We start from the raw sequence: 24250 nt of genomic DNA, 5'->3' as shown, positions 1-24250 counted from the left end.
CATCCTTGAGGTCTAGCAAGCACATCCAGTTTTTCTCCTGTAAAAGTGGGAGAACGGATTGAATAGTGACCATCCGGAACAATTCTTTGGTGACTGACAGGTTCAGTGTGGACAGGTCGAGAATTGGCCTTAACTCCCCCGTCTTTTTTGGCACCAAAAAGAACCTTGAGTAAAAGCCTGATCCGGATTGCCCTAGGGGGACGTGCTGAATGGCTCATTTTCTTAGCAGCTCTCTTATTTCGAAGGCTGCTACCTCCCTCTGATTGGGTGGGACATCGGGGAGGAGACGTTAGGAATTGGATTGAATAGCCTCTGGATATGATTCGGAGCACCCAGCGATCTGGCGTAATGGACTCCCATTGTGCTAGGTGCTCTGAGAAGCGCCCCCTGACTGCCTCCAGAGAGGAGCAGTCGAGCAACCCCTCAGGATTGCTGCATGGGTCGATCGGAAAAGGGTTCCCTCGACCCGAAATTCTTAGGCCCACCTCTGCCTCTGGGCTGACATCCACCCTGTCCTCCTCTGCCTCTGAAGGACGAAGGATCCGGAGCAAAACAGGATTGCTGAGCTTTCAGGAACCACATCTTCTTTTGTTCTCTTTGGTTCCTGGAGAAGGACATCTGAGGAGCCGAGAAGCAGATCCCAACGGCAGACGTCTTCTCGTCTTTCTCGATCTGGAGAAGCGTATCGCGGACGGTTTTGCTGAAAAGCGTAGAACCGTCAAAAGGCATTCGCGAAGGATGCCTTGAAGGGTTCCGCAAAGTCGCAGAGATGGAGCCAGGCCTGTCGACATAAGACCATGCCTGTTCCGCTAGCTCTAGCCGCTCCCTCCGTGGCATGGGAGAGAAGACACATGTGTTAGTAATCGACTTAAGAGTGGCCATTTGAGCAGAGAAGGTCCATTTGTCCTTGCCCAACACGGACTCCAGGGGTGATCCAGCGTACTCTGATTAGGTCCCGCTGGAGCCGAATTACATGTGCCATATAGTTCAGTGACCTTACAGAGAAGGTCGCTGAAGTGAACATCCGCTTTCTGAGGCGGTCCATCGTCAGACTCCTTGTCCTGTGCTAGTTCCTTTTTAGCTGCAGCCGCCACCACCATGGCATTCACTGGGGCACTCTTGCTCCAAACTGTCCTGTCCGTGGGAGGGCTGAGGATCCTGTCCGGTCTCGGGTATTGGCTCGACAGTGTCCGGCTCCTTCCATGCCCTGGTAGTTATGAGGTCCACCAGGGGATTGGCAGGAGGGGACACCCAAGAGGTAGATGGGCCTGCGTCAAACGCCTCCAGAAGAAACACAGAGTCATCCGAGGAAGATTTTTGGGCTGACCACCCCCCCTTCTAATGTGCAACATTTCCATAATGTCTCCGAAGGAGATGTCTTCGGGGGGTGACCTTGGGGAACCTTCCCCTTCCTCTAAGTCCATGTCTTCTGTGAGGGACTCGGGTGAGTCCAAGTGCCTCCTCTTGCACTTTTGTTTGTGAGGGACCTCCTCGGGGGGGGGGGGCTGTCCGAAGAGGGCTCACCAACAATGTCTTGTTCCTCTACAGGAACTATCTGGGACGTAGGCGCAGGCTGTCCCTGGAGCCAGATGATGGAAGACAGGCCCGTCTGAGAGGGAATGGCGGGTGGATCCGTAGCAAGAACCTGGGGCCTCGAATCCCTCAAAAGGACCCTCTCCACGACGTCGAATGCAGAGGGTGAACTGCTCTCCCTAGGATCCGAAAGCAGTCCCCTTGGATTCGGCGTGCAGATCGGAGCCGGAGAGGACCCGATCGGATCGGAAAGAGTAGTGCGCTCTGACCTCAACGGAGCCGAAGGCCCACTGACACCTCCGGATACGACGCTCAACTCATGGCGCCGAGAGCTCGGATCCGAAAAAGGATCCGACAAATCGAGGGTAGAGTCGGCGACGAAGTGGGAAATACTGTCGGCGCCATTACCCCGGCTACGAAGCTAGTCGGATCAGACAGCTCCGAACCCCAATAGCGGGTCGGAGAAGGAGCAATGGGGGGTGAAAAAAGGGGTAGAGCAAGAGCACTCCCATCTGCAGCTGGGCCTGAAGAAATTGACGCATCATCCGGTCCATGTCTGCGTCGAATAGACTTCTAGTTGACCTGGATGAGGCTGCAGAGGCCGGCCGGGAAGGTTGCCTAGACGACCTCAAAGGTGACCGGGTTTCCTCCTCTGGCTCCGGGGAGAAACGTGGAGAATGAAGCCGGGAGGGGGAAGACCCGGAGATCTTAAGGGGGAGGCAAGCTGCTTAGACGGCGGGGGTCGATGGAGCTGACTCAAACTGCCTCTTGTGGCTACGGTGCCTATTTCTCTCTCGCTCCTTGTCCTTCATATCTTTCTGCCGTCCCTTTCCTCCTGCACCGAAGAGGGAGGTTGAGTCCCGGCCAGGGGATTGGGAGTGGTAGGTGGAGCAGCCGGAGCCATGGCTGGCGCCACAGAGGGGGAGGAGGACTAAGTGGAATCAGGGGGCAAAAGGCCCGCAAGGATTAGCTTTGTCTTCCTGTCCCTCAAAGCCCTGGGGTTGAAGGCTGCACAAATAGTACAGCCCAAAGAAAGATGATCAACACTCAGGCAAATAACGCACAGAGTGTGTGTGGCCATCCGCTGGGGACAGCTTATGGCTACACTCGGAGCATTTAGAAAACATAGCTTTTGGGCCTTCAGACATTTTGAAGAAAAAGGAAAGAACAGGCCCACATGCACACACCTTCACACACAGACAGAGGGGGAGGGGAATTAACTTTTAACTAGACTAAAACTTTAAACTACCCAAAAAGTACTAAGGGAGAGACGGGAACCACTCACAAAGTTCAGAAAAATCTTTTGACAGAAGAAAAGTGTAAAACACTTTAAACTCAACACCCACGTTAGGAGCTCGTTCTAAGATGCTTAAAGAAGACACGGCACACGACATCTGAGGACTAGAGGGAGGTAGCAGGGTATTATGGGAAGGGAGGAAGAGCTTGGAGCTCGGATCTTTGGCTAGGAAAGCTGCCGGCTCGGATCCGAATCTGATCAGATACCCACAGGCTGCTGATCAAATGAAGTTAACTACTTCAGATCAGAGACTGGGCCTAGGCGGGAACCAGTGACACAATACTACACAAACACGTAAATTAATAACTATCAATAAAATTTTTTTTTTTTTTTTGTAGACCAACATGACGACCAAACGCGATGTAAGGGAGGAAAAAAGGAAGGTATACACACTCAAGCAATTAGCAATAAAGGACCAAAAACCTTACCAACTAGCTAGGAGCTCAGAGACCATGATGCCGACTCATAGCGGCAAAAGAGATCTGGGACTAGATAGGAGGAAGTGATGTAATATAGGTAAGGGAGGAGCTTGGAGCTGATGCTTGAAAAGTTTTGCCGGCTCGGATCCGAATCGGATCTGTATATCCATATGTGCAGAATGAATGAAGTCAACTACTTCAGATCGTTGATATTTCCTGCAAGATTCCCTTATGAGGATGTGCAGATAAGCTTCATTTAAGTCTAGGATGACCAGCCAGGAGTCCTTGGCTAGCATACGAAGCAGCTGCTGGAGTGTAAGCATTTTGAATTTCGTACCACCAGGAAGGTGTTGAGAATTAACAGATTCAGGATATGGTGCCAGGAGTTGCCTTTTCTAGGCACCAGGAACAGTCTGGAGTAGAAACCCTGTCCCCTTTGCTATGAGGGAACAGGTTGAATAGCCTTGATACTGGGAAGAGAAAGTACTTGCTTTTGGGCCTCTGCCCACTGGTTTGGAGGAAGATCTGGCAATTTGCTTGGAGGTGGCAGTGAGTGGAAGTAGAATCTGTATCCCTGGGATACAATGTTTAAGACCCACTGGTCGTGGGTAATATACTCTGTTTTTTTGCATGAGGGTGAGCTTCCCTTATAGGGGTGCAAAAACCTGGGCATGGCTGGGAAGAATGAAGGACAAGTCATTGTAAACTTTTTCTATAAGGGGTTGGCTTACCACTTCCTGTTTTTGAGGTGGGATCACTCCATTGTTTACATCTGTGCATACCCTGAGACTGTAGTCTTTGTGGTCTGTTGCCCCTGGGTTTGGACTGAACATCTGGGAGGGGACTGGAAAGGACCAGTTTTTTGAAGGCCAATGCCTACTGAATCTAGGTGGCTGTTCATGTAAGAAATCTTAGTTTGCACAGATTTAGCTTTTTTCCTCCATCTTTTTAAGAACTTCTGCTTTTGTGCCAAACAAACATTCTTGGTTTAATGGAGCATCTAGTAATTTTGTTTTGACATGGTCTGGCAAGATTTGCTCCTTCAGCCAAGCATGTCTTCTCAGAACAGACACAGTGTCAGCAGACCTGCAAGATGCTTCTAAGGCATCAAAACCACACTGCAAAGTATGTTTACCAACTTGGTTTGCAGAATGCATTAACTCTTGTAAATATTTATTTTCTGTACAGTCAGGAATCAACAACATTTTTTGTTTACGTAGTTCCATAATACGCTGCTGTTACTTCAACATGTGAAACTGGCAATTTAAAGCCCTGATGGCAAGTGTTTCAGAGGTAAATACCTTCTTACCCCATTTGTCTAAAGCCCTAGAATCCCTGTCTGAAGGGGTAGGGTTTTTGGCTGTAGTAGCTTTAATACCTTTAGGTCCCTGGGAAATGGTCTCTGGATCCTCAGTAGGATTTTTAGAGAGAAATTTGTGAGAATCAAGTACGCTGTAGTACTCATCGGGCTTTCTAGGAGCTGGTGGCAAAGTATCAGGGGTATAATTTTTGTTGCTTTTCACATAGTAAACAACTTCTCAAAAGCCGACTTCACACTTCTAAAGACTAGTGTGGTCTCCTTTAAGGCCCCCGAGCCGGCGGAAAACAGTACTCAAGCCGCTGAATCACTTACAAATGCCTTCTACCAGCACCTACAGGACTGCATGGATAAGGCAATCCCAAACAAAACAAAGACTCTTTGTACCAAAGGCAAGCGTCCAGTCTGGTGGACCCCAGCCATAAACAAACTCTACAACAAAAGGAGGAAGCTACTACAAGATAGAGCAAAATCCTTAAAAGGTAAGACACCCTTGATCACTATAAGTAAAAAACTAAGAGCTTTCATAAAATCTTCCAAAGCAAATTTCGAGAGAAAAATAGCTAAAGACTCAAAAGACAATCATAAGGCTTTCTTTAGCTATGTTAGAAACCTGGGAGGAAACTCCCAGATATGCTCAGAGCTAGTTCAAAATGATGTGAAGATTACTGATCCTACAGACATTGCCAACATACTGGCTGACAGGTTCAGTGCAAACTTCTCCCCCTCCCCAAAAGGAGGGATATCTATACCAAGCGATTGCAGCCCCCCAAACATCTCCAGCGTCCAAGTGAAAACTGCTCTCTCCAAAGCAAAAAACACAGCATCCATGGGACCTGATGGTGTCCCAGGCTGTGTGCTCCATGAACTCAATGAGGAATTAAACCCACAGCTAGGACAGCTGTTTAATCAAAGTCTTACCTCTGGATACGTACCCCAGGGAGTGGCGCACTGCAACTGTGGTACCACTTCACAAAGGCGGTGCCTCCACCGACCCTGGAAATTACTGGCCCATTAGTTTGACAAGCCTTATCTGCAAAGCCATGGAGAGGATCATAATGGACCTCATAAATAAAGACATAGGGAATTTGCAGACTTTGGATCCAACCCAGTTTGGCTTTGTCAAAGGCAGATCATGCCTTTTAAATTTGGTTGACTTTTTCGAAACAGTCACCAAAGCCATTGATGAGGGAAAGGCAGTCCATACAGCCTACCTCGATCTGGCTAAGGCCTTGATACAATACCCCACTCAGGAATCATTGAAAAACTCATCAGCTTAAATGTCAACCCATACATCACAAGATGGGTTGCAAACTGGCTGAGTGACAGAACCCACAGGGTCAGAGTTGCTGGCGCCATGTCAGACTCAAAGCCTGTCACAAGTGGTGTCCCACAGGGCTCAGTCCTGGGCCCACTCTTGTTTGGCATCTACTTCTCCAGTACAAGCAAACACAGGAGGGTTATGGCTGACCAAGTTTGCAGATGACTGCAAACTGGGCCATAGTAGAAAACACATCTGACACAGATATCCTTCAGAAGGGTCTCACAGAAACGGATAACTGGTGCCAGAGCCACGGCCTAAAGTTAAATGCCAAAAAATGCATAGTCATACCCTTCGGGAAAAACAAGGTTACCCCTAGCTACCAAATAGGTGGCAATCCACAGAAGAAGTTATCAGGGACCTGGGGACCCAGGTTGATAGTAGTCTGTCATTCGACACCCATGTAGCTAAAGTAGTTAGGAAGACCTTCTACATTGCCCACCTTATCATGAAGGGTTTCTCATCTAGATCAAGGGAGGTCATAGTCTCCCTTTACTCATCACTCATCAGACCAATGATTGAGTACAATGCCCCATTCGGAATGTATCTGACCCGACACTTGCAGCAGCTGGAGAGGCCACAAAAGTTCCTCACCAAAAGGATAAAGGGTCTCAAAAATCTGTCCTATGCTGCCCGACTGAAAGAACTCCAGCTCTACTCAGTCGCTTACCGCTTGCTCAGAGGTGACCTTTGCCTAACATACAAGGCCATGTCAAACCCAGATTTGATGAATATGCTTCACCTCAAAAAATCCAGATCCATCAGAGCCACAAGGGCGGAGACTTAAACCTGGACACGACTATTAATAGGACGTGCTGGAGGGATAGATTCATCACCCAAAGACTCCCTATGCTGTGGAAAAAAATCCCGGTACATGTGAGGCAGAGCACCTCACTGGCCTTGTTCAAGAGAAATCTTGACCAATGGATGGGAGATCGCAGATATACCCCAGGGATTACCTCAGTGTCATTGCTCGACAGAGGCACAGCAAAATAATGTGTTTAGTTCCCCGTACTAAAGGGGTGGCGTAAGCCACAAAACGATGGGCTAGGCTTGTAAATGCCCTCGGGCAGATAGCCTAGTATGAACCTATGAACCTATGAACCTATGGATTCCATGAAAACATCATCTACAATATCCTGGACAAGGGGTATAGCTAGAAGCCTGTGCTGAGGCAAGTCTAAAAATTCCCAGAGTCTCTTTTTGGACTGTGGGTAGTCCTGGCATTCCCAACGGAAATGCTCTCTTAGGGTATGCAAGGTTTCACCAAAAGAAAAGTCCTCTGGGGGGGAGGCAGAGGGAATGGAATCCTCTGCATCTGAATCCTCATAGGTAGATTAGGGTATGTCCTGGTAATCAGAGGAATCAAAGGCATCGGGACTCATGGTCTGTAGAATCAGAAGGAAAATCAATTCTTTGTCTTTTAGACGGGGGAAGATTGTCTTCCTCTAATTAAAGTAACAAGGTCTTCAGCCATTCTAAGCATTTGTTTCTGTGGCATGGGAGCTTGAGAATGCGCTTTGGTCTTCGGTTTCTTAGGCGTAGTGCAAACTCTGGGCCTGTGAAATTTGGTAGCTTTAGTCAGAAATGAAAAAGTCTGTTTAATACGAACATAGAAAGGTCTGAATACACCCTCAGAAGCCGGTGCCTGCACAGCAGCTCCGGACTCATCCAAGGTAGAGGCATCTGCAGGTTCCATAGTCGAAGAAGCATCTTGCGGCATACTGGACTCCAAATGGGTCTCAGTAGAGGCCTGCAAATCTGTAGAAGTGGGTATCAGGGGGTACAAAAGAGCCTCACCGAGTACCAGCGGACTGGCGACTAGCTTAACAGAAGCATCATTGGCAGTTTTGGACTTATACACTGTCTTTAGCCTTACATTTTTTCGGAAAATCGGTAGTCGCATGGCTTATCAAAGCAATTTCGGAATAAGGAGAATGAGAGCGAAAAAGAATTTAGTGACAAAGATAGCCCGACGAATAGTTTGGGCATTGAACAAGGCACAAAACCAAAAGCGAGGAAAGTCGTTGTTTGGGCCTAAACAGGTGACGCAGTAAGAATGAAAATCTCTATGAGGTATTTGGTTTCCACAGGCAAGACAATTGTTAGCTTTTTCTGACATTGGTTAGAGCAAGAAAGAAAAGGATCCCCAACAGGGTACTTCGCTTTAGAAGACTTCAAGCTTGAAACTCAGAAAAAAGAAAATTTCAGTTAGCGGCAGACCGGCACTTGCGAACTGCTTCTGCTTCCCGCGCTGCAAGAAAAGCTGATGTAATGGTGTCAGCTGCATGCTTTATACCCAACAACCTGATGTCATGGAAGGGGAGATAGCATCCGATGCAGAAAACCCAAGACTCTGATATTTGGGCCGACTGAGGGCTACCTGCAGGCAGATAACCCAAGTGTGAGGACTGCAACAGTGAAATACAAAGATCATCACAGCATCCATGGGACCAGACAACATCCAAGGCTGCGTACTGCACGAACTACAGAATGAACTGGCACCTCACCCAAGTACCATGTTCAATCATAGCCCCACCTCAGGGTATGTACCTACTGAATGGCGCACAGCGACGGTTATCCCACTCCACAAAGGGGGTGCCACCATTTACCCCAGAAACTACCACCCCATTAGCCTGATGAGCTTGGTCTGCAAGGCCATGGAACGTATCATCTTGGGAGCTTATAAACAAAGACATAAGTAACCTCCAAACCCTGGACTCAACTCAGTTTGGGTTTGTAAAAGGCAGATCATGTCTACTAAACTTGACTGACTTCTTTGAAGCAGTCACTAGAGCCGCAGACGAGACAAGGTGGTGCACAAAGCCCATCTTGACCTCGCCAAGGCTTTCAATACCATCCCCCACTCTGGAATTATACAGAAACTCACTCAACTGGGCATAAATCCCTGTCACAAGATGGGTGGCCAACTGGCTCACTGACAGAACCCACATAGTAAAAGTAGTAGACTCAAGTCCGACTTCAGACCAGTGACGAGTGGAGTACCACAGGGTTCGGTCCTGGGTCCTCTCCTGTTCTGCATCACCTTCTCTGAAGTGCAGGCCAACACAGAAGGTCTTTGGCTAATAAAGTTCGCAGATGACTGCAAACTAGGAGACATAACAGAATTTCCTAATGGTGTAGACATTCTACAAAAGAGCCTCACAGGGACAGATGCTTGGTGTCAAAGTCATGGCCTCAAGCTCAATGCCAAGAAATGCATTGTCATCCCCTTTGGAAAAAACTTAACCATGAACTACCACATAGGCGGTAGCTCATTAAACACAAAGTGTGATAAGAGACCTTGGGACCACAGGTGGACAGTAGTCTCTCCTTTGATAAGCACATCGCCACAGTAGTCAGGAAATCCTTTTACGTGGCACACATCACAAAAGGTTCTCCTCTAAAAAAAGGTTGCTGTTCCTCTCTACTCATCTCTCATCTGACCCATTACAGAGTATAATGCCCAGTTTGGCAAGCATCTCACAAGACACCTACAACAATTGGAAAGGCCACAGAAATACCTCACTAAGAGGATTACTGGCCTCAAACAGATGCCATACACAGGTCTCAAAAACCTCCAGCTCTACTCGGTCGCATATCGCCTACTCAGAAGCAATCTCTGCCTAACATACAAAGTTATGTCAAACCCAGAGCTGTTGGAAATACTACACTTAAAGAAATTCCAATCTCTCCAAATCACACGCTCCAAGGACCTAAACCTTGTCACCACAATAAACAGAACATGCTAGAGGGATAAATTTCTGTCCAAGACACTTCCCATACTCTGGAACCACTACCCATTCATGTCAAGCGAAGCTTCTTATTAGCCCTCCAAGAAAAATCTTGACTGGATGAGAAAAAGAAAATTCACCCCGGGGATCACTTCTGCAGCACTGCTTGAGAGGGGCACAGGAAAATCATTTTCTTGGGTGGGGAAAGCCAGGGAATCTTTTTGGCTAGGCTTATATAGGCCCCAGGGCCGATAGCCTAGTACCTATCTATGATAGGGGGAAAAACAAGTTACCAATGATGGTAGAAAGAAATATCGTTGGGTAAAGGGTGTGGGCAGATTAATACAGAAAGCACTTACACTCTCAAGGAAATAGAGAAAGTATGAAATATAAAAGAACAGAAAAAACACTGAAAACTGTGGACTCTACTGGCAGCAAATTTAGATGAAATCGAAGCCCACGATGCTGGAAAATCACAAATCCTTCATTTTAAAGAATAAAGTAATGTATCAAATATACTTATACAGATGTTTTTCTATTCACGATTTTTTTGCTAAAACTAATAATTAAGGCACTTAGCTGAGAGTATCTGCTGACGCATTTAATTTTCAGAGCAAGCAAACGAGATCTGGGGTAATGGAGAGGGGCATTGTGGGTAGAGCCTTAGCTCAACAGTTTTTGGCTGGCGAGAGCTGTATAATGGCAGAGTTGGTTCAGAGAGGTCACAACCAAACCCATCTGTCAAGAATGAATGAAGACGGACATCAGATCAAAAGTTTTTCAATACTGTAACAAAATGAGGCTTCCTTTTGTTAGGTCAAATTACTGTATTTAGGTAAGAAAACAGTTCAGAAGAATTACAGTGCACCTTACTGTAAGCTACTTTGCCTACTAAAGTATTGAGGACTTCAGCCAAAGAAGCTAACTATGATGCTCAGCTGTTACCAGGTAAACAGCATTCTAATCCATGCTTCAGCTACCTAAACAACTGAAGAAAGTCTTTCACTCTCCCGGTAGGAGAGACTGGAAAAGTACAGCCTGGACTTTAAACTCACCGATACTTTTTTTGAACATTTCATTTTGCACACAAGTCTTTTATGACTTCAATCACACAAAAAATCTCCTAAAACTACTGCTGCACAAGTCAAATGTGCCTTTACTGTGATTTTCTCCTCTCCTGCAAGTATTCCAGTAAAGTAAAATGTTTCAGTACCTGTTTTCACGAACAATGTATGATGTTAACAGCTGAAGCAGCTGCCTGTTCTCCTGTACAATATCTAGCTGGTCAGAGTCTTTTGGAGGTGATGATATCATTCTGGTAAGCCATGCTTGAAGCCGTGGTGGTTCTACACATGCAAGCTGTGCTAGTGATCCACAAAGACGTAAAATGCTGGGATTAGGGTTTTTCTCAGCTACATGGAGAAACAGAGGAACATTAGACAGAACTTTATACAAACAAAAGAAAAATATCACATTAAAAGACTTGATACATACCCAAAATTGTTTCCATCCATCTCAATTCCTCACCCCATCCTACAATTACTTATGTTTTGTAACAACTCGTTAGATACACAAACCAAAGAAATACTACTGAAAGTCTTAATGCTACCCAAAATTCCTACCCATTCCTCTTTGAAGAGTTAACATCCCATTACTGTTATCTACCCTGTTCAAATTCCAGAAAGATAACATCTGGTGTACTATAGTCCTCCTTGCACAAAAACACCCATAATGGTCAAACTCAGTACAACTGTTAAACTAGTTTACTTTAATAGTACATATTTGAGCAGGTTCGCTGGTGGATTACACAATCATTGGTCAACTGCTGCTTAAAAAACAAAACCAGCCTGACTTTAGAGCACTGCACTCTGCCCAGTACCTGCATGGCAAACACCCACTTCACTGGAATATCACCACCTCAAGTATGAAAGTGACATCTGCCAGTATCATCCTGAGGCCTTCTTGTCTCTGAACTACAGACAGCTTCTCCTTGCCCTAATCCTTGTGTCAACTCATGGAAAAAGACACCTTCTTGGCCACAACTGATATAACATGTTCCCTTGTCACAGATGTAACAAGACAGATTACTTGTGCAAGAAATTACCAGAAAGATAAATGTTCTTCTCTTCTCTGTTGCAATATTCTTTACACAAGGGGGGTTACCTGCCAAAGCGACCCGACGTCGGCCAGTATATCAGTCTTTTACTATCGCAGGGTTCGCAGAACGTCTGACTAAAGCTGCTATCAGACAAAGACCATAAAAGAGACATACGTGCTCATCAACCTCAGAACTATAGCCTCAGGCAGAGAGACAGTTCAAGGGAAAGAGGATAAATGCATCCAAGAACAAAAGGAGTGGGGGAGGAGGGTGAGACAGAATACTGCAACAGAAAAGAGGAGGACATCTATCATTATGGTAAGTTCTTACACAACTAATCTAGGTCATATTCATCTGTGGCAGTATTCTATACATGAGGGAGAATACAAAAGCTCATGCAGAAAAGGAGATGGAGGTGGGATAATCCAGAAAACCATGAAGAATAGCCCTGGCAAACTCTGACCTGGACATAGGGATAGAATCCAGCTTGTAATGTTTGGTGAAAGTATGGACAGATGTCCAAGTAGTTGCTTCTAGAATGGAGTTAATGTCCAGCCCTTTGAGAAAGGCCCCCGAGGAAGACACTGCCCTAATAGAGTGAGCTTTGACTGTGCCAGGAAGGGCTTTACCATAGTGAGCATAGCAGAAGGAAATGGATTTGGAAATCCAGATGAAGATGGTCTGCTTAGATACAGACAATCAGAGCCCTAGGGTGGAATGACACAAACACTTGGTCTGATTAGGGTTTAGTCTTGTACAATTAGAACCCGAGTTGTCTGTGAAATCAAGTGTGTGCGTGTAGGATCCTCTCACTCTTGCTCTGGGGAGAGGGGAAAAATGTAGTTAGATGAATGGCCTAGTTTACGGACAAGTCATTAACTACCTTCGGCATGAAGGAAGGGTTAGGGCAAAGGGAAAACCTGTCTTTGTGGAAGCTCAAGAAGGGAGGAGAAGCCATTAGGGCTTGAAGTTCCAAAACCTGTCTGGCAGAGGCAATAGCCACCAGGAGAAGAATTTTTCAGGTACAGTATTTGAGAGAGCTAGGAGGAGGCAAGCTTGAAAGGAACTCCAGTTTCTCTAGCACAAAGTTAAGATCTCTGGAGGCTACAGGTCTCCTGGGAGGTCTAAGGTGCAGGATGCCTTTTAGAAACTGTTTGGCCTCAAGTCTGAAAGCTAGAGGAGGAGAAAGAAGCAGGCATGCAGAGATAGCTGACAAATGTGCTTTTATAGAGGGATAAGCTAAACCCGCATTAAGCAATTCACACAGATATGAATGTGCCAAAAAACAAAAAAAGGAATATAAGGTGAGGGGCCCAAAATGAGAAGGTAAGAAATGTGGAAAATGCATAAATAAATATAGTTGCAAGTATGGAAGCCTTCTGGAAGTTCCTCACGTTGATTAGGAACAAACACATGAATGGATAAAGAGAGGTGAATTCAAACCAAAAGATCAAAGACTAATATTGGCGGCACAAGATAGTGGGCTGCATACATGTTGGTTTACAAAGTCCATTGAATATGTGAGACAGACAAATTTAGGTTTTATAAAACAAAACTGGTAACAGTCTTATACCTCGTTGCTGGTTGTGACGTACTAGTGGTAGAAGGAATGTATGCTGAAATGCATAACAATGTTGCAAGATTGTTGCACTGGGGATTGTGCTGAAAAACACTGGAAACATGAGCCACAAAGCATCAAAGAAAATGCTGAAGTCTACATCACATGGGATCACCCATTACCAACAGTTCAAAAGACAGATGCTAGAAAAATGGATACAGTGGTCCAAGAAAATACGACAAAAGTAGCAGTAATCATTGAAATCGCCACACCCAGTGACTATAGTGTCTTGCATACAGAGACACACTGTCATAAAATATCAGGATTTGTAGGCAGAAACGAAAGAAATGTGGAAGAAATATACCCAGACAGTCCCAATAGTAGTAGGTGCAATAGGTCTTATAAAAAGAATCTACAATCGTATTTAGATATGTTACCAATACATGCAACTCCGTACGAATTGCAGGAGTCCTTACCATGCACATTGTGGGTGCTGCAAAGAGCACTTCTGGCTGACATCAAAGATAGAAACAATACTAATTTCATTAACTTTAATCATACTTTGACTTAGTAATGGGGTCCATTCCAGTCATAGTATTAGATACCCAAAAGGTTTGGAAAAATTAAAAAAGGGAGATATGAAAGAACCATAGGGGGATCCATTGCGAGTCCAGGTTTCTAGTAAGGCACCAAAGGAAAAATCTCTTTCATTTAGAAAGGTAAGATTTCTTTGTAATGGGTTTCCTGGCTTCCTGCAAGACTTGAAGCATGTCCTCAGAATAAAGGTATCTAAAAGGAGTCTGGGTTCTATCACCCACAGGGTCAGTTGAAGAGTTTCTAATTGTGGGTGGATATGGGAGCCCTTGTTCTGTTCGAGTCCACTCTGTGATGCAATTTGTAATGATTTCCCTTGGCTAGATGCAGAAGGGGAACCAAATGCTGTCTTGGCCATTAGGGAGTCACCAGCAAGATGTTTGGCTTTTCCTCTTGAATTTTCAGCAGGACTTCCAGGATGAGTGGTAGGGGAGGGTAGGCATAAAGAAACTTCCCCCTCCAACAGACTGACAGGGCATCCACTTTCCATGCCTGAGGATGTGGTTGTCTTGCACAAAATGTGGTAAGTTGTTTACTCAGAGGGAAGGCAAATAAGTCTATTTCTGGAATATCTCACTGATGGACAACTTATTTATTATTTATTTTATTTATTTTACATTTGTTAACCGGGCTAGTCTAACTGGATATATTTCCATTTTCAGTAGAGGCCCGGGGAGAAAAGCTCCACAGGAAGACAGGACGGATAAAACAAAAACAACAAATACATAAAAACAAATTAACAAACAGATTTAAAAAAGAGGTAGGTGTTTTACTCAAGACCAGAATAACTAATTCTATTTAAAGGTATAAACCATATGTTACCATAATTTCATCATTGGAATCAATTAGAGAGGGTCAACTAGAGAAAGAGACCAAGGAAAGAGAAGAGCCAAGAAAATTTTAATCATATCCAGTGGTTATTAAGGACTTTTAAAAGTCCACCTTAACTGGATATCTAAACCCGATTAAAATTTCTTCTCTTAGTTCCAGGAACACATCCCTGTGAAGCATCCATTCATGGCCCTGTGTTCTAGGTCTGCTCCATGTGTCTGCCACAGAGTTCAGATTTAAAGGGATATACATCTCCTGAAGAGAGATTTCCAGTAGGCGGCCTAGTTTCCAAACCTGCACACACTTGCTTAGATACCACAGAACAATCATGGTCTGTGTAGATATGAAACCTTCCCACCCTCAGGAGGCGGTGGAAGGACTGTAAGACAAGGATTAGTGCCTTCATCTTCTTTACATTTATGCGGTCTTTCCTCTGAGAGGATGTCCACTGACCTTGAACTGTTTGTGGGCCAATAGTTGCTCGACAACGTGTATCCGAAGCATCTGTGTACAGGTCCTGAGTTGGGGGCAGTGGGTGAACGGGAAGTCCTGGGTTTATGGAGAATTAGCTTGTCCACCAGTGGAGCTCCTCCTTGAGGCAGGGTAGCAGTGGTATCGGAAATTCTAGTGGGTGGCCATGCCGAGACCACAATGATTTCAGGAACCATTGGAATTTCCTCATGTGCAGCCTTGCAAGGAGTAGCATAGGGATAGTAGAGGCCATCAGTCCTAAGAGTCGAAGAAACTGTCTTGCAGACAGGAGATTGAGGGGGAGAATCTCTGAAAAGGCTAGGGAGATCTCCTGAGCCTTTGGGGGTGGGGGACCATTTTGTCGGTTTGGAGTCTGCACACTAGAAAAACATGGTCTTGGGAGAGTGTAGATTTTTTTTTTTTTTTTTTGAAGTTAATGGTGAATCCCAGGCAATGCAAAATGGCTATGGTTGTGTGGAGGTTGTTCAGTTCCTCTGGAGAGCTGGCTTGAAACAGAAGGCAGTCTAGGCAGGAGAAGACACGAATGCCTTGGAGTCTGCAAAAGGTGAGCACTGGCGCTAGTCACTTTGTGAAGACTTTTGGGACAGTGGAAAACCCAAAAGGCAAGGCAGAGTACTGAAAATGCCAGAAGCCCACATAGGGATATGGAGGTAAGCATCCTTGATGTCTATGGATGCTAGGAAGGCCTGAGGAAGGATAAGGGGGAAGAGGGTCTGGATAGTTAGGATGTTGAAGGATGGCACTTTTAGAAAGTTGTACAATTGAGAGGTCTAGGAAGGGTCTCCACAGGCCTTCTTTCCTGAGAACCAGAAACATTAATTCTGGAACACCATCAATTTCTAGACGCTGGTATCACCTCAACATCTAACCCCGGCTTAAACTCACCCCAAGAAACTGCCTCCATCTTCAATATCTACTTTACAGATACCATCAGCAAACTTATGCAAACATACAACCCAAACAATCCCCCTCCTTCCTCCACTCGAATTACAAAACTTTCTCTCACTAAATCACATCCCTATTAGCTACATTAAGAAAAGTCTCCTCAAGCTTGAACAGTGTTCCCCTCCATAGACAACTTGCCATCTATCTTCCTAAAGGCTGCCAAACTCCATAGCATACCAAGTCTCTATACTTAACTGCTCTGACCGTGACTCCAGTGTCCCCACAATCGAAGAAATTCCACACCATACCTATCCACAAAGGTGGAAATTCTGTAAAACCCTCTAACCATTGCCCAATCACTATACTCTCTCCCCTCTCCAAAATTCTTGAGCACTGTGTGCACAAGCAACTAATGTCTTACCTCACTCAAGAAAACCTTGTAATCCCTTAATCCCTACACAGCATGGTTTCCACTCTCACCACAGTACCACCACCTTCCTAAAGTAACTCCATTTCTGGAGCCAGAGATGATGATAAATTGGTCGTCTCCTCCTAAGATCTCAAGAAAGCCTTCGACACTCTCTCCCACTCCATCCTTCTCTCCAAACTTTCGCAACTCAATCTCTCCCCTACTATCGCATGGTTTTCTGACTACCTCACTAACAGACAGCAAGCTGTCAAATGGCTCTCGGCTCTTTCTCCCTTCCTCCCTATAAAAATGGGAGTTCAGCAAAGCTCAATTCTTGGCCCCCTTCCAACTCCACACTTCCTGCTGTCAGTTATCCCTTATTCATAGGTTCATAGTTTAGTACTAAGCTAACTATACTTGCAAGCCATTTTAAGCCTAGCCAATTATCCCTTGTGAGACTCAAACCCTGCACCTTGCGTTTGTAAGGTAAACACCTTAGCCATTAAGCCATCATACAGTACACTGATAATTCTACAATTATCACCATTGCTGATAACCCCTTAGAACTGCTCACCCTAATTGAAACCTCCTTCAATCTCACTGACACTTGGCTTACTCATCCACACCATTCTAAATAATGCCTCCTCTTGCCCTAGCATCTCCTCCCTTGACACGCTCTATAGCGCACCTCACTCCCTCAGAAGCTCTAAAATTCTCCTATAGATCCACAGGCCAAAATAAATCCTTAGGGGAAACCTCTACAGCTACCTTCCTGCCCTATCTTGGAATAAGCTTCCCATGACCCTCAAACATATTATCTATAGGTACCTGTTGTCCAAGTCCATCTCCCAAACTTTCAGTGGCAGATTGCAGAGGGGGTAGGAGTGAGTCCCACCCAGTTTATGTATCGCATGAAGCTGTTGTCTTTACAAGGTGAAGGACTTCCATCTTACAAATGGGATTAACAACCATGACAGCCACCATCATTATGACCTCTTCAACAGGTGGCAGAAATGGGATACTGCATCATTCTTAACTGTCTGTAGTCAAAACCAAAGAGGCTGAGAAACACATCAGCAAAAAGTACAGTTTTGTACCTACTATAAATGTAGATGTTCGAGTGTATACACTGCTGCAGTCATTACACTTGGGTTATCCTGCCATCAGGCGGTTCCCCAGTCGGCCAGAGTTCCAAAGTCTTGGTCTGGCGTCGGTTGCTCTCACCTCCTCCCCGACGTCAGTGCGACGGGTATACAAGTTGCAGCCGATACCATTTTCTTCAGTTTTTCTTCCCCCAGATGTCAGGTGCCCCCAAATATGTAGGCAATTCAAATTGCTAATAAAACATACATAAGAAAAGCAAAAAAACCTTTCAGTTACCAGCAAATACTCCCCATAGGTAGTAAAGGGTAGAAACATAGCTATGTACCAGCAAGTAAGAGGGGAAGGAGGGAGGGTAACCTGGACTGCAGCAGTGTATAAACTCGAACATCGTAGGTACAAAATTGTACTATGTTCGTGTTACACTGCTGCAGTCATTACACTTGGGTAGAATCCCAAAGCTGAGGTAGGGTGGCTGGTTCTATAATGCATTAGGGGTGGCTATAAGGCCCTGCAGCACTGCAGTGGCAAAGCCAGCTCTGGAATTAGAGTATAAGGTAATGCTTGGTCAAGGTATGCACAGAACTCCATGTTGCTGCTTCCAAAATATCCTTGGTAGGTACTCCACTGAGGTAGGCAGCTGAAGTGGCTGTTGCCCTGGTGGAGTGAGATCTAATGCTGCTAGGTACAGGTTTCCCATGGTGTGTATAGCAGAAATGTATACAATGTCCTATCCATTTTGAAATAGTCCGTTTCGAAATGGCTTTTCCATGTGCTCCTGCAGCATATGCTACCAATAATTGCTCAGATTTTCTTAAAGCTTTGGTTTTGTCCAAGTAGAAGCGTAACTGCCTGTGAATGTCCAAAGAATGCAGTAGTCTCTCCCCTTTATTTTGTGGTTTTGGATAAAAAGTTGGCAAGTGAATAGTTTGGTTTACAGCCACACTTGATACCACCTTTGGCATAAATGTAGGGTTAGTTCTTAAAGGCACCCTGTCCTGGTGGAAAATGAGGAAAGGTTCCACTGCCATTAGTGCCTGTAATTCTGAAACTCTTCGTGCTGATGTTATTGCCAGGAGCAGAGCAGTTTTCCAAGAGATATATTTTAATTCTGCTGTGTTAGCTGGCTCAAAAGGAGGTAAAGTTAGTTTTGCCAAAACAAAGTTGAGGTCCCAAGTTGGAGTAGGTGCTCTACGGGGCGGTCTTATGTTTTTAGCCCCTCTGAGGTACTGTTTTAGCAAAGTATTAGAGAACATTGGTGGATCCGTGTTGTAATGAGCATAGATGGCAGAGGCGTGGATCTTGATGGATGAAAAGGAGGCGCCTTTGTCCAGCATCTCAGTTAAATATTGTAGTATCTGAGGAAAGTTTGGGACAAGAGGGTCAAGGCTGTGAGCCTGGTTCCAGGCACAGAATCTCTTCCATTTATCCGAATAGGCTTTCCTGGTACTAGGCCTTCTGGCCTCCAGAATGACATCCATAACAGCTTTAGAAAGAGGCATTGCTTGCTTGACTAAGGAATTTTCCATGCAGCTAGGTTTAAGGTCTTTAGCTGGCTGTGAAGTATCTGATTGTTGTGCTGGGTCAGCAGATTTGGGATTGGAGGCAAAATCCAGGGTGGTTCTTGTGCTAAGTTCTTTAAGATTGGGTACCACTGCTGGCATGGCCAGTCTGGTGCAATCAGGATAATCTTTGGCTATTCTTGCCTGGCTTTTATGAGTACCTTTGGAAGGAGAGGTAGTGGTGGGAAAGCCTATACCTGTAGGTTTTTCCAGCTGAATGAGAGGGCATCCACTTTCCATGCTTGTAGATGGTAACTCCTTGTGCAGAATTTCTGTAGCTGGCAGTTCATTGGGGATGCAAACAGATCTATGTCCAGGCTCCACCATTTCTGAGTTATTCTGAATATTTGTGGATTCAATTCCCATTCGTGGGGATCCATGATGTTTCTGCTTAAGTCGTCTGCCAGTGTGTTTTTATCTCCTGGCAGGAACTGTGCTTGCAGATGAACTTGATAGTTTAGAGCTGTGTTCCACAAGGTCATGGCTTGTCTGCAGAAGGGGTAGGAGTGAGTGCCCCCTTGCTTGTTTATGTACCACATAACTGTGGTGCTGTCTGTCTTTAGTAATAGTTGTCCTGGATGCAGCAGGTCCTTGAAAGCTATAAGGGCATTTTGTACAGCTAGCAGCTCTTTTTGATTGATGTGAAGATGCCTTTGTTCTACGGGCCACTTGCCCTGAATACATTTTCCTGCCATGTGTGCTCCCCAGGCGTAATCCGATGCATCTGTTGTCAGTGTTTTCCTGGCTGTGGGTTGAGTAAAAGGCTGTCCCTTGTTGAGGTGACAAGCTTGAGCCCACCATCAAAACTCCTGTTGAAGGCAAGGAATTAGTGGTATAACTGTTTCCAAACTTTGACAGTGTTGAGACCATACACTCTTTAGGTACCATTGTAGTTTCCTCATATTTAGTCTGGCATATGGAATTAGTAGTATGCAAGATGCCATGTAACCCAAGGCCTGCAGAATTTTTCTTGCAGGGAGTTGGGTCTTTGCTGCCATCAATTGAAAGTATTGAGTCAGTTGTCCTTGCTTGCCTGGCGTGAGATAAGCATCTGGGCCGGTGTGTTCAAGCTGGCACCCAAGAATATGATCTCTTGTGAGGGCACTAGTTTTGATTTCTTTTCGTTTACTGTGGTACCCCAGGCAACTTAACTTTTTTACAAACGCCAGATGCTTTAGAAGAATGTCCTTGCTCTCTGCTTGAATCAGGCAGTCGTCCAGGTACGGATAAATTTGAATTCCTGTCTGCAAAATGCAATTACTGGTGCCAGGCACTTTATGAAGACCCTGGGCGCAGTAGATAAGCCAAAGTGCAGTGCAGAGAATTGATAGTGCATTGAACCAGCTATGAATCTGAGGTATCTTCTGCAGTTTTGTCTGATAGGTATATCTCCTTGAGGTCCAAGGTTACTAGCCAAGCTTTCTTGCCCAGCATGGGAAGAAGCTGCTGTAGTGTCAACATTTTGAATTTCGCAACATCCAGGTAAGTGTTTAGAGAAGAAAGATCCAGAATGGGCCTCCAGGCTTTGTCCTTTCTGGGAACCAGAAAGAGTCTTGAGTAAAATCGTTGTCCTTGCTCCTGCGGTGGTACCTTTTGAACAGCTCTCATGTCCATGAGTGCTGTAATTTGTTTTTGAGCCTCTGCCCATTGATTTCGTGGCAGATTTGGCATTCCTTTTAACCTTGGCAGTGTGAGAAAATGGAACCTGTAACCTTGAGATACAATGTTGAGTACCCATTTGTCTTTGGTGATCAAATGCCAATTGTGATAGAAAAGTGCCAGTTTTCCTCCCAAGGGGGCTGCCAAGAGAGGGCTGTTTGGCAGCTGTAGTGGGAAGTCATTGAGGCTGCTTTTTATATGGTTGGGGCCTGTCTTCCCCTTCTTTCGGGCCTGGTGCACCCCACTGTCTAGGCCTGTAAAGACCTTGTGGCTGACCTCTACCTCGTGGATGTCTGTAGCTGCCCCTTTGAGGTCTGTCTAACTGGAAAGGACAGATTCTTTGTTGGCCAATTTCTGTTAAATTGAGGAGGCTGTACCTGTAAGAAATCCTTCACCGTTTGCATAGATTTTGCCTTATCCTCCATTTTCTTTAATACCTCTTCTGCCTTAACTCCAAACACATCCTGCTGCAAAGGTGCATCCAATAATTTTGCTTTAACATGATCTGGTAACGTATGTTCTTTTAACCAAGCATGTCTTCTAATGACAGAGCCTGCAACTGCTGCTCTACAGGAGGCCTCTGAAGAATCAAACCCAGATTGCAAAGTATGTTTTTCCACTTGTTCAGCTGCATGCAATAAATCCTGCATTTCTTTAAAATTAGGAGGATCTGAATCTGGAAGCATTTTTTGTTTCAACTGAGACATCAAAAATTGCTGATATTTTAGCATGTGAAACTGGCAATTTAAGGCTCTCATTGCTAATGTTGCTGATGTATATACTTTCTTTCCCCATCTGTCTAATGCTCTGGAATCTGTCAGAGGGAACTGGATTTTTTGCTGATGAGGCCTTAATCCCTTTGGGTCCCTGACAAACAGTTTCAGGGTCAGCAACAGGTTTTATACAGAAATTTGTGAGAGTCAGGGACTCTGTAGTATCTGTCAGGTTTAACTGGGGCTGGAGGTAAGGAATCAGGATTTAAGCTGGATTCAGTATACACATCACCCACAATATCTAACACCGGCAGAATAGCAAGGGGTCTGTGAGGTAATAAAAGGAAGTCTCTGAGCCTTTTCTTGGATTCTGAGTAATCCTGGCCTTCCCAATGGAAATGCTCACTCATGGTATGTAAGGTTTCCCCAAAGGAGTAGTCCCCTCAGGCGGAGAGGCTGATGGAATTGATTCCTCAGCATTAGAATCCTCATAAGGGGTAAAGAATATCCTAGGTCTGAGGATGAATCTGAAGAAATGGACACCTGGTCGGATGAGTCCGTCTGCATCCTGTCTGGGCCTTTTATCAGGAGGGGGATGGGACCCCCTGATCACAGTGATTAGGTCTTCGGCCATTTTGAGCATTTGTTTCTTAGGCATGGAGGCCTGTCCTGGAGAATGCTGTATTTGTTTCTTTGTTTTTAAAGGAGGCTTAGACTTAGCAGAGGGTTTAATGCTTAACTGAGTAGGTCTGAAAACGCCCTCTGAAGCTGCGGGTTGCTCAGCTACTCTGGATCCCTCTGACGGGTTAATTTCGGTAGTCTGAAAAACTTGCGTGTCCGAAGGCCCAGCCATCTCCAAGTGGGAGTCAGAGGCGACCTGTGGTTCTGCAGAAGCAGTCAGGGCTGCGAAGGCGTCTCACTGAAAACCGGAGAACCAGCGACCGGCCTAGAAGAGGCTTCGCCGTCAGTTTTGAGCCTCGGATGCCTGTCCTTGTCTTTGCGCTTTTTATGTACTCCAGTCGTCGGAAGTTCCAACGGCATGGTGTAATTGAATTTTCTGCCAAAATAATGTTGGGCAAAATCAAACCGATGTTTAGTAGTGCACTTGTTAAACCTAGCACAAAACCGACAACCAGTGACATCGTGGTCTGGGCCTAGGCATGGGATACAATAGGAATGGAAATCCTTATGAGGTATTTGCTTCTAACAAGAAATACAGTTATTAACTTTTACTGACATCGGACTGAGGCAAGAAAAAGTTTCTCCAACGGGGTACTTAGCTTTGTAGAAGACTTTGGTTCTGGATTCGGAATGAAAATCTCAGGAGTCAGCCGACCGGCACTTGCAAACTGCTTTTGCTTCGGGCACCACGCAGCAAGAAAGACTGGAGAAAATGGCGTCGGCTGCATCTTATATACCCCTGTCGCACTGACGTCAGGGAGGAGGCGACAGCAACTGATGCCGGACCAAGACTTTGGAACTCAGGCTGACTGGGGAACCGCCTGTCAGCAGAATAACCCAAGTGTAATGACTGCAGCAGTGTAACACAATGAACATCTGATACAGCAGGTTTTAGGCCTACTGGTTGAAGTAAAGGAGGCTCAGTCTAGTTTGATTATATGTACAGGAATGAAAGGGTATCTTCCTCAGATTCTGTGCAGTCTTGAACAAAAATAGCTCTTATGCCAGTAGAGGTAGTGAATTCTCACTGCATATTAGATTATGTTAGCCAATTGCAAACAGCAGCAAAGACTCCTGCTGTAAAACAGATGCAATTCCCCAAGAAACCTCCAGAAAAGCAGTTTATTCTTGGCCTTCAAAGACACATCAATAAAGGAAAAACAGATGTCAAGGCTGAAATAAATTTGTACCTCAGTCGAACAAACACACTTGAAAGACTTTGTAAAATCACAAAGGCTTCAAACGCTCTGTCTACAAAAGCTTACATAGCGGTTTCTTTCCCATCTTTTTAGAGCACTTGGACTCTTGCTCATCATGAGAGACTATTCTTCCTTGGTTTTAAGGGTGGCCATCTCCTGACTTGCATCCAATTTTTTTTGTGTTATAAATCAACAGAAGCATATAGTTTACTTTCATGCACCTTATGCAATGGCCGAAAGCAGAAAAGACACTGAAGGTAAAAATTATTCAGCAGAATCAGTCAGCGACAAGCACACTTCCTGATAACTTTCACAGGGATATCAGCCTCAGAATGATCCCTTTAAGTCACTGCTTACTTGGACATTATAAGGCAATTTATTATGTAGAAAGGAATATATTCCCAATGGGTACCTGCAGTGCCGGAAGCTGGCTCAGATGGTACCAGACCATTTTAAATACTCTACATAAAAAAAAAAAAGAAAAGATGGCAAGAGTGGTCCCATCTCTTTACACCATCAGTCACCTGCAGACATCCACAGTGTGCGGAAGAAGGACCTGTTCAAGGGCATTAAAAAATCCTAGCTGTCAAGCTGGATGGCCAGACATTTGCAAGACAGTGACTGGTGCAATTCCACATATTACATTTTATATTGCATCAGTGATCTTTACTATCATTATGCTGCTGCTATATCCATCGCACAAAGACTAGGAACTAGAAAGCCTTACTATTTCACTTTCCTAAAAATACGCATTCTTAGCTGGGAAAAAAAACAATATACTTAAAATCTCTGGGAAATTAGGCTGCTTCTACTAACTCAAAACACATTTTTCATCATTAGATGCAG

At 45.0% G+C, this 24250-nt stretch overlaps 1 protein-coding gene across 1 annotated transcript in view; it reads right to left on the bottom strand.

Annotated features, from left to right (window-relative positions):
- Positions 1-24250, bottom strand: part of UBR4 (ubiquitin protein ligase E3 component n-recognin 4) — a 3959899-nt gene that overhangs the window by 2893702 nt on the left and 1041947 nt on the right. Inside the window, 1 exon segment of the mRNA XM_044087073.1 lies at positions 10836-11034. Coding sequence (XP_043943008.1) covers positions 10836-11034 — 199 coding nt within the window.

This window comes from Protopterus annectens, chromosome 1.part1, assembly GCF_019279795.1.
Source record: "Protopterus annectens isolate FY-2018-M chromosome 1.part1, PAN1.0, whole genome shotgun sequence".
Lineage (NCBI taxonomy): Eukaryota > Metazoa > Chordata > Ceratodontiformes > Protopteridae > Protopterus > Protopterus annectens.
The sequence above is the reverse complement of the archived record's forward strand: the minus strand, read 5'-3'. Positions and strand labels throughout refer to the sequence as shown.